This window comes from Triticum dicoccoides, chromosome 4A (genome assembly GCF_002162155.2).
Source record: "Triticum dicoccoides isolate Atlit2015 ecotype Zavitan chromosome 4A, WEW_v2.0, whole genome shotgun sequence".
Taxonomy (NCBI): Eukaryota; Viridiplantae; Streptophyta; class Magnoliopsida; order Poales; family Poaceae; genus Triticum; species Triticum dicoccoides.
Window position 1 is genome coordinate 565,244,172 of NC_041386.1, and position 11,215 is coordinate 565,255,386.

The 11,215-nt window shown below is 42.1% G+C and overlaps 1 protein-coding gene and 1 long non-coding RNA gene across 2 annotated transcripts in view; both read right to left on the reverse strand.

Moving 5' to 3' along the window:
- Positions 1–1,760, reverse strand: part of LOC119286788 — a 2,483-nt gene extending 723 nt beyond the window's left edge. The window contains exon 1 of the long non-coding RNA XR_005140658.1: positions 227–1,760. This is a non-coding gene — a long non-coding RNA (uncharacterized LOC119286788). The remainder of the gene's footprint in view (positions 1–226) is intronic.
- A 4,928-nt stretch (positions 1,761–6,688) lies between these two features.
- On the reverse strand, positions 6,689–8,091 carry LOC119289152 (thioredoxin-like protein AAED1, chloroplastic). Its single transcript, XM_037568553.1, has 7 exons — positions 7,819–8,091; positions 7,678–7,718; positions 7,469–7,583; positions 7,235–7,279; positions 7,101–7,160; positions 6,910–7,005; positions 6,689–6,808 (listed from the first exon to the last, which is right to left on the reverse strand). Exons 1-7 carry the CDS (start codon positions 8,089–8,091, stop codon positions 6,689–6,691), a joined length of 750 nt encoding a protein of 249 aa, XP_037424450.1.
- Positions 8,092–11,215: the final 3,124 nt, after the last annotated feature.

An 11,215-nucleotide genomic window follows, 5' to 3' on the forward strand; every position in this document is an offset into this window, starting at 1 on the left:
TTGCAAACTCACTCCAATAGCATTACCAAAATACCAAAAATATTCCTAGCAATCCTTGAAGATAGAGGGGGCATTTCATCATGTCACAATCTAGTCGTTGGAATCAGTTCTTCAATAAGACAGTAGCGATAATTGTTGTAGATAAAGTAGACATTTCTCCAAGGAATTTTCATGTATTTTGAAAATGAAGCGTCAAATGGAATAGTGAAAAACAAGGAAACCACACCTTGACGTTCCAGATCTAGGAAGCATTAGATGTAGTGGTTGATTGCAAGTAGATAACCGTTGCAGTACAGTGTGAATAAAAAACAGACAGAAAAATCTTATTATTTATGAACCGTGGTTCCACTTCCTTCCTTATAGTAGCAAGCATGATGAAGTACCTTTGACTGGAAAGAAAAGATGTCTTCAGTAAGTTTTGCTGTATTGTCAGTTTATTATTTGCAAATTACACGAAATCCGATAAGCCATGCAAGAGACCACTACATAGTTGAAGCTTATCATCAGTAAACCTCGCATTCGATTTCTCACTATCAATTGCACAGGAGAGTATAATCCACAGAAATTTCGAAAGTGAAGGAAATCAGTGAGCGGAGATGGGGGTGGAGAGCTGACCGACAGTGGAAGAGGCCTTTGAGATTGGTGTGGCTCACGCGGAGGAGCATATCTTCCTGAATGTAAAATTAATAAAAGCCTAGTCAACCCAATTGCACAACACAAACCAATCTCCTTTTTTTCAGATGGTAGATGTCAATAGCATCTCATTCAACTTGACAGGAAATGGCACTTTTGAAGAATGTCAAACAATACGCATGCCTAGCACTACTTCTGAAGAATGTCAAACAATACGCATGCCTGTAATTGACAGTTCCCATTTCAGACCCCCGTTCACCATATTTAGTGATAAGAACGTCTGACCTGGACGGATCCTCTAATAAAACCAACGCCAGCTTCCAATTCCTTCACCAAAGGCATGCCACCTCCAAGATGTTATTAGCAGAGAAAAGCAACTGCGTACCTCTGGAACAATTAGATCAAAATATCACTGCACGATTCAGAGCGGTTTGCCTGACGCATTCGGAGCGGGAGGCACTGCTTGGTGCCGACGTCGATGCGCGGCACGATGTCCATGAGCGGATCCGGTAGCAGGCGGGGCGACCTCTCTGCGGCGACCTCGTCCTCCTCCCCGCATCTGACAGGGCTATCAGGCGAGACCACAGAGGAGCGGCAGGCGTCGACCCGCGACACACGCGTAAGGAGAGGCCGCCGGCTAGAGGTGTGTGGTGACGGCGTGCGTGGGGCGGCGGCAGATAGGAGGAGCGGCGGTGAAGGTGGCGTCGAGGAGGGCCGGCGGTGGGGCGGCGCAGGTCACTGGCTTGAGAGCATGCTCCGGCGGGCGATGCACCGGTGCGACGGCGGATAGGAGGAACGGTGGTGAAGATGGCGTCCAGGAGGGCCGGCGGTGGGGCGGCGCAGGTCGCCGGCGTGAGAGCATGCTTCGGCAGGCGACGCACCGGTGCGGCGGCGCGCGTGGCGCGGCGGCCGGTCGGACGGACGACGGCAGCGGGCGAAGGAGAGAAACGGGAGAGGAGAGGGAGGCGTTTGGGCGGACAGCCGGCAGCGCCGGCGACGCGTGGTCTAGGCGAGGCCCAGCGGCGGCGGACGGTGCCAGATCGGGCAAGCAAGCCTGGCGCTCCGGAGGAGAAGATGAGATTAATTGGGAGGGAGATCGAGCGTGAGGCCTGGAGCAGAGAAATTAGCGGGATAAACAGCTCGTCAACGCGATTCGGGTGGAATCAATCCGGGACGCGGAGCGCTAGGACAATTGGCAGACCGCGGCGTCTGCTCGGCAGAACATCTGATCTAAACCGTTGATCTAGGTGGCAGACCATTTACATAATATGGACAGCAGGATATGTTTAATTTGATTTGATCGGAGGATCCTGCTTATCCCGTGTACAATTTGTTGTGTGGCTTTAAAGGAGTTTATGTTTGCTCTTTTAATAGTAGTATAGATATAGATATAGATATAGATGATAAACCCGGAAGCCGCGCCTCAAGAAACAATACCTTCCCGTCGCTATGGATGGCCCATGTTAGTTTATTTTCTTCTCTGTTTTTTTCATTCTTTTTTTCTGTTAATGTTTTTGAAAAATATTACAAAACACATATATTCCCAAAGCTTAAACCACCTTAATAATTTACAAAACATTGAATTAAAAAATTAATGCAGTGTACCAAAATTGTTAGCGTAGTTTAGAAAATGTTGATACCATTAGAAAAAATGTTCACATGTTTCTGAAAAGATATTCCTGAAAAACAATTTGTACAATGTAAAAACAATGTTCACGTAGTTTAAAAAATGCTTTCTCTCATTTTAAAAATGTTTCAACATGTATTTGAAAAATGCTTAACATGTATTCCAAAATTTCCCAAAAACATGTGTTTTGAAAATATTAATTGTGTATTTCAAAATTATTAAAAGTGTATAGAAATGTTTGAGATGTATAATAAAAATACACAATGCGCATGAATAAAGTAGAGATCGAGCTATATATTTGGAAAATGGTAATCATGTGTTTGAAAAATGTTAAAACGTGTATGCTAAAATGTTTCATATTTATACAAAAAATGTATAATATTTAATAAGAAAGTAGGCATCAAAATCTATATTTGGAAAATGATAATCATGTATTCAGAAAATGGTAAGCATGTTTAAAAAACATTCCTTATGTACAGGAAAATGTACAATACATATTAAAAAAGTAGACATAAATACATATATTTACATTAATGTTAGTCAAATATTGGAAGAAAAAAAGTTAAACCTGTATAAAAATGTTCCTGCTATATACGATTATTTTCAATATGTATAAAAAAACCTAGATATATATTGGAAAAAGAAAGAAAAAGAAAGAAAGAAAAGGTATAAAGGAAGAAAATCTAGAGAGAAACAAAGAAAAACAAGGAAAAACAAAGAAAAAAAGGTATAAGGGAAGAAAACCGATGCAAACTGGTCCTCAACACGTCCCTTACTGGGCAACCCCACAAGCAGCGAGCATACTTATGAATGGGCGCCCCAGATTCGAATAAAATATTTTTTTGAGGGGATTCGAATAAAATAAATGAATGGGTGACCCTATGTCTCGCTCAAAAGCGAGACCCAGTAAGGGCAGAGCGAGATGGCCGGCCCAGCTGCGCTGGAGGTCACAGCCTCATTTTTTACTTTTCGTTTTCGTTTTTTTATTTCGTTTTTTACTTTTGTTTGCCTCTCCGAAAATTAAAAACATATGTATTACAAAAAATATACTTTCCATAATGTTTTGAATTTTTTTAATCATGCATATGAAAAAAGTTAAATCTATATATAGCAAATGTTGACCATGTATAGAAACAACATACAATGTGTGTGCAACAAGTTGATCATGTATTTCAAAAAATATTAATCAAGCATTTTCAAAAAATGTTAAACAGGTATTCGAAAATTGTTAACCTTGTATTTGAAAATGCTAAATGGAAATAGAAAATTCTTCACCATCTATTAAAAAATGTTATTCTTCCATTTAATTTTTTTGATAAAACATTTTAAAAATATTAAATGTGTATAATAAAAGTTTGACCATGTATTATTATTTTTAATCTTGTACTTGAAAAAATGTGTATAGAAAAAATGTTTACCATGTATTCAAAAAATTTATCTTGTATTTGAAATTTTTTAATCAAGAATTTAATTTTTTTTAATAAGTATAGTTGACCATGTATTCAAAAAATGTTAAATATGTATTCGAAAAATGTTAAAACTCTATTAGAAAAATGTATTACATATATACCAAAAAATTACAATGTTTACGGGAAAGTAGTACACGCCAAAAAAAGATTTCAATAGATGTTAACCATGTATTTAAAAATATTAACCGTGTATATAAGAAATGTTTCTGATGTATATGAAGAATGTTGAATGTGTATTGAAAAGAAAGAATAACCAAAAAAATTGAAAGAACTAAAAAAGAAAAGCGAGAAAGAACAAAAACAACTGAAAAATAACCAATGAAAACCAAAAAAACAACGAAAGCACAAAAACCAAAGAAACTCGTTAAAAACAAAGAAAACCGGTAAGAAGCGTGAAAAATGATCAGAAAGTAAAAGAAGAAAGAAAAACCATTAAAAAATATCAAGAAAATGAAGAAACTGGTGAAAACAAAGAAAATAAAAAAAACAGCGAAGAACAAAGAAACAGAAAAACAAAGAAACGTCCATAACAAAAAACAGCGAAGCCAGGACCGAAACATTCGAACGAACCTGCAAAGCGTTTGCCTCGCGAAAAACACTGAAAAAGGGGCCAGCCCAGTCTCACACGCGAGAGCTATTCCCTTTAGGTGGGAAGTAGCTTCCTTTTCTCAAAAAAATGGTGGGGGTAGCTTCCATCTCGCTTAAAGCGAGATATATCTCTTGCGCTTATGAATAAGTGTGATACTTAGTTGTGACGTGATACCCCCACTTCACCCCGCAAACCAAGTGGCATAGATGATTTTTGCTAGGCCTCCTGGCCCAATCAGCATCCCATATGCAAAAAAATGTAAATTAAAGATTTGCCATGATGTAGATAAAAAAAGACGCGTATTTGGAGCATCTTATACTCTACAGATTTTCCATATCATAGAGCATAAAATGCCATATATTTGGACAAAAATTGTATATAAACACAAAAATAACAAAAATATATTTAAAAGAGTATCATGAAAATTAGATAGTTTTTCTTCTGTGGAAAACATGGCAAATTTATATAAAAAAGTTATAGTGTTCACATGGCAAATTCTGTGTTTCAAAAAAATGTACCGTGTCCAAAAAACTGATAGTATATAATAAAAAATTACCATGGTATGTTAAATAAATTCTCTCTGGCAAGTCCAATAAAAAAATGCCATGATTAAAAGGCAAAAACAAAAAAAATAGTTGTAAGACAAGAAAATTTCCATAAAATTGTCATGTTACCATAACAACTTTTCTACATATATGCCATGTTTTTTAAACAAGAAAATATCTGAATTTGTCGTCCCAAGTTTTTTGGGGCTATCATGGCTATATATCTTTTTCTCCATGGCAGCGAAAACAAAAATTAATTTGACATGGCAACAAAAGTTGACTTGACATTGCAGCATATTTCAAGTTCACATGGCAGCATATTACTTTTTTTTTGCCATGGTTAAAAAATAGTATGATTTCCCATCAGAACAAAAATGTTAAGTTCCAAATCACACAAAAAAACTTGATTTTCCATGACAAATTTTGAGACTTGACAAAAATGAACAAAACATGTTTATCCCCAAAAAAACACGGCAAATTCGCCACAGAAAAATTAAAGACATAGCAAAATTAACAAATTATTTCCCCCTATAAATCATGGAAAATTTTCCGTGGGAATAACAATGTTAAGCCTAAATTGCCATCACAAACGGATTCGGAATGTTGCCCACATCCATAAACAATTAGATTCGCGAAAAAGGTAGGCTCCATATTTGTACTTATATGTTGGCCTTGTTTGTCATTGACTACAATGGTTCTTTCCCAATAATAAAAATTTACAACTATAATTTGGGCGGGCAATTAGTCGCATTGCGACTTACAATGATAAAATATCTAATACATTGTTTCAAGACCCATGCATCCATCAGACGGCCAGTGAGGCGTTCACACATGTTTGTTATAAATCTGATGTCGGATAATTAATGTTTATGTTTTAAAAAATGTGGCAACGGTCATGGACACCATCAGCGCCCACGCAAAAATAAACGGACACCTTTGGTGTTCTCTTCTAGAGGTTTGTCTCGGCCACGTTTGTACTATGGAGCAGACAACATGGTTGTATCTTGTATGCCTCGTCCTGGAGTGTGTGGGGTTTGGGTTCTCCGACTCGGTCTGGCCGGAACTAGGGCGTTCTACAGCCCCTCTTTGTTGTTTTTCTTTCTCCAGAGCGATGATTTGCTATGTCGACCGTGGTTGACGATGTCTTCTAGTCTACATCAACGACTTCACGGCCACTAATTCAGAAGCTTCTAGGTTTAAACAAATTTGTTTCGCCGAGAAGGACGCCTAGACTTGGCAACGAGGTTTGCTCATGATGCGCTGCCAGCAGATGCAGGAGGAAGAAGACTTCGGCACCCTTCAGGATTTTGATGTATTTTTTAATTTCTGTAAGAACATTTTTATAAGGGACTGCTACATAATATATGACAATTAGTCTTTTCGCAAACAAATAATAACAAATGGACACCATAAGTGCATAAATTAGCACACTGGTGACAATTGTACATTGACTACACTCATTGTTGTGTTTCATATTTTTGAATTTATAACCTTTGCAAAATTTATTTTCGATGGGCAGCACCAAATGCTACCCAAAGCAGAATGGTATCTGCCAAAACATGGGGAAGTAAAAACACCAAACAACCGAAACTTGGCAACAGATGCCAAGAACATTTACCAAACATATTTGAATTTTTTAACATTTACAAAACATATTTTTGACGAGCAGCAGCAAATGTCATCCGGAGCAGAATTTGATATCTGCCAAAAAAGTGGCTTATATCAAACAAACAGGTGAAACTTGTGACTTGTGAGGCCATTTTCTGTCTGTCCGGCACGTCGAATAGATCGGTCAGTGCAATATACATATGTGCCTGATAAAACGTCAAGCAGCCGGAACTTGGCGACAGATGCCGAGAAAATCATCCAAGGGTGCGTGATCGCCGGTGCCTTCATCTCTCCATGCGTACAGCAGTTCTTTCCCCCTAAACACAAACATCCCACCCTGCAGAAACCAACACCAGCAAACACGCGACCAATCAATTAGGATCAAACTTCTTCAGGATAACGAATGGAGATACAGAGGACCGACGGATTCAGTTCAACCTGCTGCATGATGCCCGTCAGGTCTGCCGGTGTGCCTTTGAGCTTGTAGTTCTTGGTGGCCTCCTTGATGGAGTCGAGCCTCGAGTATATTTTAGACTTCATCATGCGTAGGGATCAACATTTTAGTGGCTTTTGAATGAACAGTTGCATGATCAGAATTCTGAAGGGAAATATGCAGTGATGGTGCTTACACTGGCTGGACTAAAGAGTGTGCGGCCTAATCCGTGGTACAGGCCCAAGACATCGTAAGCCTGAAAAGATGAGTTCACCGTCAGTCAATCAGTCATTTGATGTTGAAGAACGGATTAATGGATTGAATTGTCACCTTGCGCTCGGGATCGGCGTACAAGCTATCCACAGGAAATGGCAGCTGCAATGCAAATCATCCCAGAGATCAGTCAGCTCCATGCATGCTCAAAAAAGAAGCAGAACAATTGCAAACTGACATTGGGATGGTCTGATCAAACTGAATCTCATCAAGACGACCACTTATTCCAGCATTTTGAAGATTGCACGGTGCTAACACCAACCAGGAAACACGAACTCAACACAGCCTTACCCCGTCGGCGAGAATGCGTGCCTTGTCAGATGTGCCGACGCCGATGGCGATCAGTTTAGCCCCCGCGGACTCGAACTTCGGCATGGATTTCTTCAGATCAGAGGCCAGCTCCCAGCTGTTAGACATGGCAGACAGCAAAGCTTAGCAGCCGGCCAGCAAGCGAGAAACGCGGTGAGCATTGCACCGCCGATACGTCTCGATTTCCTCACCAGCAGAAGCATCCGAAATGCCTCAGCAGCGCGACCACCCCCTGCTCGCAGAAATAACACTACTTGACTTGATCGATTACCAATTCACCATGTAGTAAAACTGCACGATGCCGCGTTTGGGTGAACTCGGGAGTTGGATACCTCGGACGGGTCCCACAGGTCCCTGAGCGGCACGACGTCGCCGGTGCCAGCGGCGAAGACGGAGACGCCGCCGAGGGAGTCCCACGCGGCGGTGCCGGCTTCGGGCGGCGAAGCCCCTGCCGCGGCAGAGACGGCCGATGAACGGCGACAAAGACGGCGCGCGTCCGGGAGGGTGGCGCCGGCGCCTTGGACGGACACGCGGCGGTGGAACGACGGCCGAGGAGCGGAGGTGTGGAGGACGCGAGGGAGGCAGAGCGAGACGGCCGTCGCCATGGAGATGGCCGGACGGGGCACGCGTACCAACACGATGGCTCGACCACGACGCGCGCAAACTACAGGTAGCCGGATACCGAGTGGCCGCTAGTGCGTGAATTACAAACTCCTGGTCCCGAAAGTTGGAAAGAAGAGATACAACAGGACAAGAATTATGCCTATGGGTTGAAGCAAAACAACAAACTTCAGGTTGAACATGTTGATGTAAAACCTGTTGAGCTACATTATGTGCTATGCCATTTATTTCTCTGAAAATATGAAAGACTTGAGGTTGCAGATTGTTAGCATGCTTAAAGAAAGTAGCCAAAGGCTTCCTAATGCACCAAGGAGTGGTAGATTCTACTATCCTTCCAATAGCAGCCACCGACAATAATGAGAGACAATCTATGAGAAATGTTGGTCGAAGAATATTGAGCTTACTAGCCATTTGAGCAGCAAAAGAGAGAGCCAGAGCTTCAGCATGTAGAGGAGAAGTAGTAGGAGGAGCAGAAGCTTGTATCTACACATTCACTTGATCTTGAGGCAAGGAAATATAAATACCCACTCCCGTTGCAACTTTTCCTTATTGTAAACCAGGTAATTTCCGAGATCTGAAAGCTGCATCCGAGTAAATTTTGGGGCCCGAAACAAGCAAATCAGACCGGAGAGTTCATCCCGGCATAGGATGTTGATCAAGAGGAAGTTGTACTTGTGGCATCACCTGCATCTGAGACAAGTGAGGTAAATCAATATAAGTATCAGAAGACAAAGCTTTAGCAGCAAGGTGCACATGACGAGGATGAGCCTTATTCCTATCAAAGAGATAATCATTTCTAGCCTTCCAAAGACACCACAAAAAGTTTAGAATGTTTGAAATAGAACCGTATTGATGTCCCATGCGAAGAAAGGCAATGAGAATGGAATGCATAGTAGAATGGCCTTGGATTAGAACATCCAACCTAATGAACCACGGAGAAGCAAACCAAGAAGCTCGTGCAAAAGGACATAGGAAAAATAAATGGAACTCATCCTCTTGAATGCCACACCTACAACAGTTCGGAGAGATATGATTAGAGAAACGGCTTACCCGCAAACCTGTAGGCAAAGCTCTCCTAAGAAGCCTCCATGCAAAAGTTTGCACCCTAGGAAGGAGCTGCTTTTGTTTCCAGACCAGTTTGAGAAGGTCTTTGAGCTCCGGAGATAATACAGAAGGCGCATCTCTAGGATTTGTATGAATTTCCTGCAAACAAAGCTTATAAGCAGATTTGGAAGAACAAGTTCCATTAGGTGTGAGATTCCAACAAAGTAAATCTGGGCCATCATCATCAATGATATCAGTTTGAACAATGACTGAAGCCATAGGTTGCCGAAAAAGTAAATGTATTAAACCATTATTCCAAACTTTTTGCCGAGGGAGCCAAAGATCCCTAACTAAAGAAGGATAAATAAAACCTGGTTGCTGAATATTAAGATAGTCATTGATACGTCTCCAACGCATCTATAATTTTTTATTGTTCCATGCTATATTATATTCTGTTTTGGACATTATTGGGCTTTATTATACACTTTTATATTATTTTTGGGACTAACCTATTAACTGGAGGCCCATCCCATAATTATTAAACGGAGTCCAAATGGAGTCCAAACGGAATGAAACCATCGAGACCGTGATTTTCGGAACGAACGTGAGCCAGAGGACTTGGACCCTACGTCAAGAAAGCAACCAGGAAGGCACGAGGTAGGGGTGCGCCTACCCCCCCAGGCACGCCCTCCACCCTCATGGGGCCCATGTTGCTCCACCGACGCACTTCTTCCTCCTATATATACCTACGTACCCCCAAACTACCAGATACGAAGCCAAAACCCTAATTCCACCGCCGCAACCTTCTGTACCCGTGAGATCCCATCTTGGGGCCTTTTCTGGAGCTCCGCCAGAGGGGGCATCGATCACGAAGGGCTTCTACATCAACACCATAGCCTCTCCGATGATGTGTGAGTAGTTTACTTCAGACCTTCGGGTCCATAGTTATTAGCTAGATGGCTTCTTCTATCTTTTTGGATCTCAATACAATGTTCTCCCCCTCTCTTGTGGAGATCTATTCGATGTAATCTTCTTTTGCGGTGTGTTTGTTGAGACCGATGAATTGTGGGTTTAAGATCAAGTTTATCTTTGAACAATATTTGAATTTTCTCTGAATTCTTTTATGTATGATTGGTTATCTTTGCAAGCCTCTTCGAATTATCAGTTTGGTTTGGCCTACTAGATTGATCTTTCTTGCAATGGGAGAAGTGCTTAGTTTTGGGTTCAATCTTGCGGTGTCCTTTCCCAGTGACAGTAGGGGCAGCAAGGCACGTATTGTATTGTTGCCATCGAGGATAACAAGATGGCACTACTAGGAAAAATGTTATACACAGAATCTTAGCAACAGCACGGTTTAAAAACAGGCGCTACTGCTAGTAGCGAGCTTAAAGGAACCGCGCTGCTAATAACTAGATAGGAGTAGTGCTCTAGGTGAAACAAGCGCTACTACTATAATTGCCACGGATTTGCCCCCATGCTAGATATAGTAGTAGCGCCCTTCCCTGGACGCGCTGCTGCTAAAGTACTTAGTAGCAGCGTGTTTCTGCAAAACTCGATGCTGCTAAGTGTTGCACCTAATTAAGTTTAATCCCATACTGCTAAGCGAACAAGGTGTTTACCACCTTAAATATGTTGACTATTTAGATTCTACAAAAAATGATCAATGATGACCTACGTATATTTTTGATGCGTGCTTAGACTTAGTAGTAACGCGCTATAGCTACTTTAGCTATAGCGCGTTTCCTGAAGTGCGCTACTGCTAGTTCGACTTAACCACCCGCTCGCTCAAAAATTCGTTAAGTCCTCCTTCCCCCCACTGTTCCCCTACTCCTCTGTCGTCGCCGCCCGAGCCCGAGCCTGCCCTCACCGCCGCCGCCCGAGGCCGCCATCAACCTCACCGCCGCCGCTCTCGACCTCATCATCGCCGCCGCCTCCCCCACCCCTCCGCTCTCGACCTCACCGCCGCTCTCGACCTCACCGTCGTCGCCGCCTCCCCCAACCCCGCCGCCACCTCCCGATACCGAGCCCGCCCTCGCCGCCCCTACCTCTCCATCGCCGAGCACC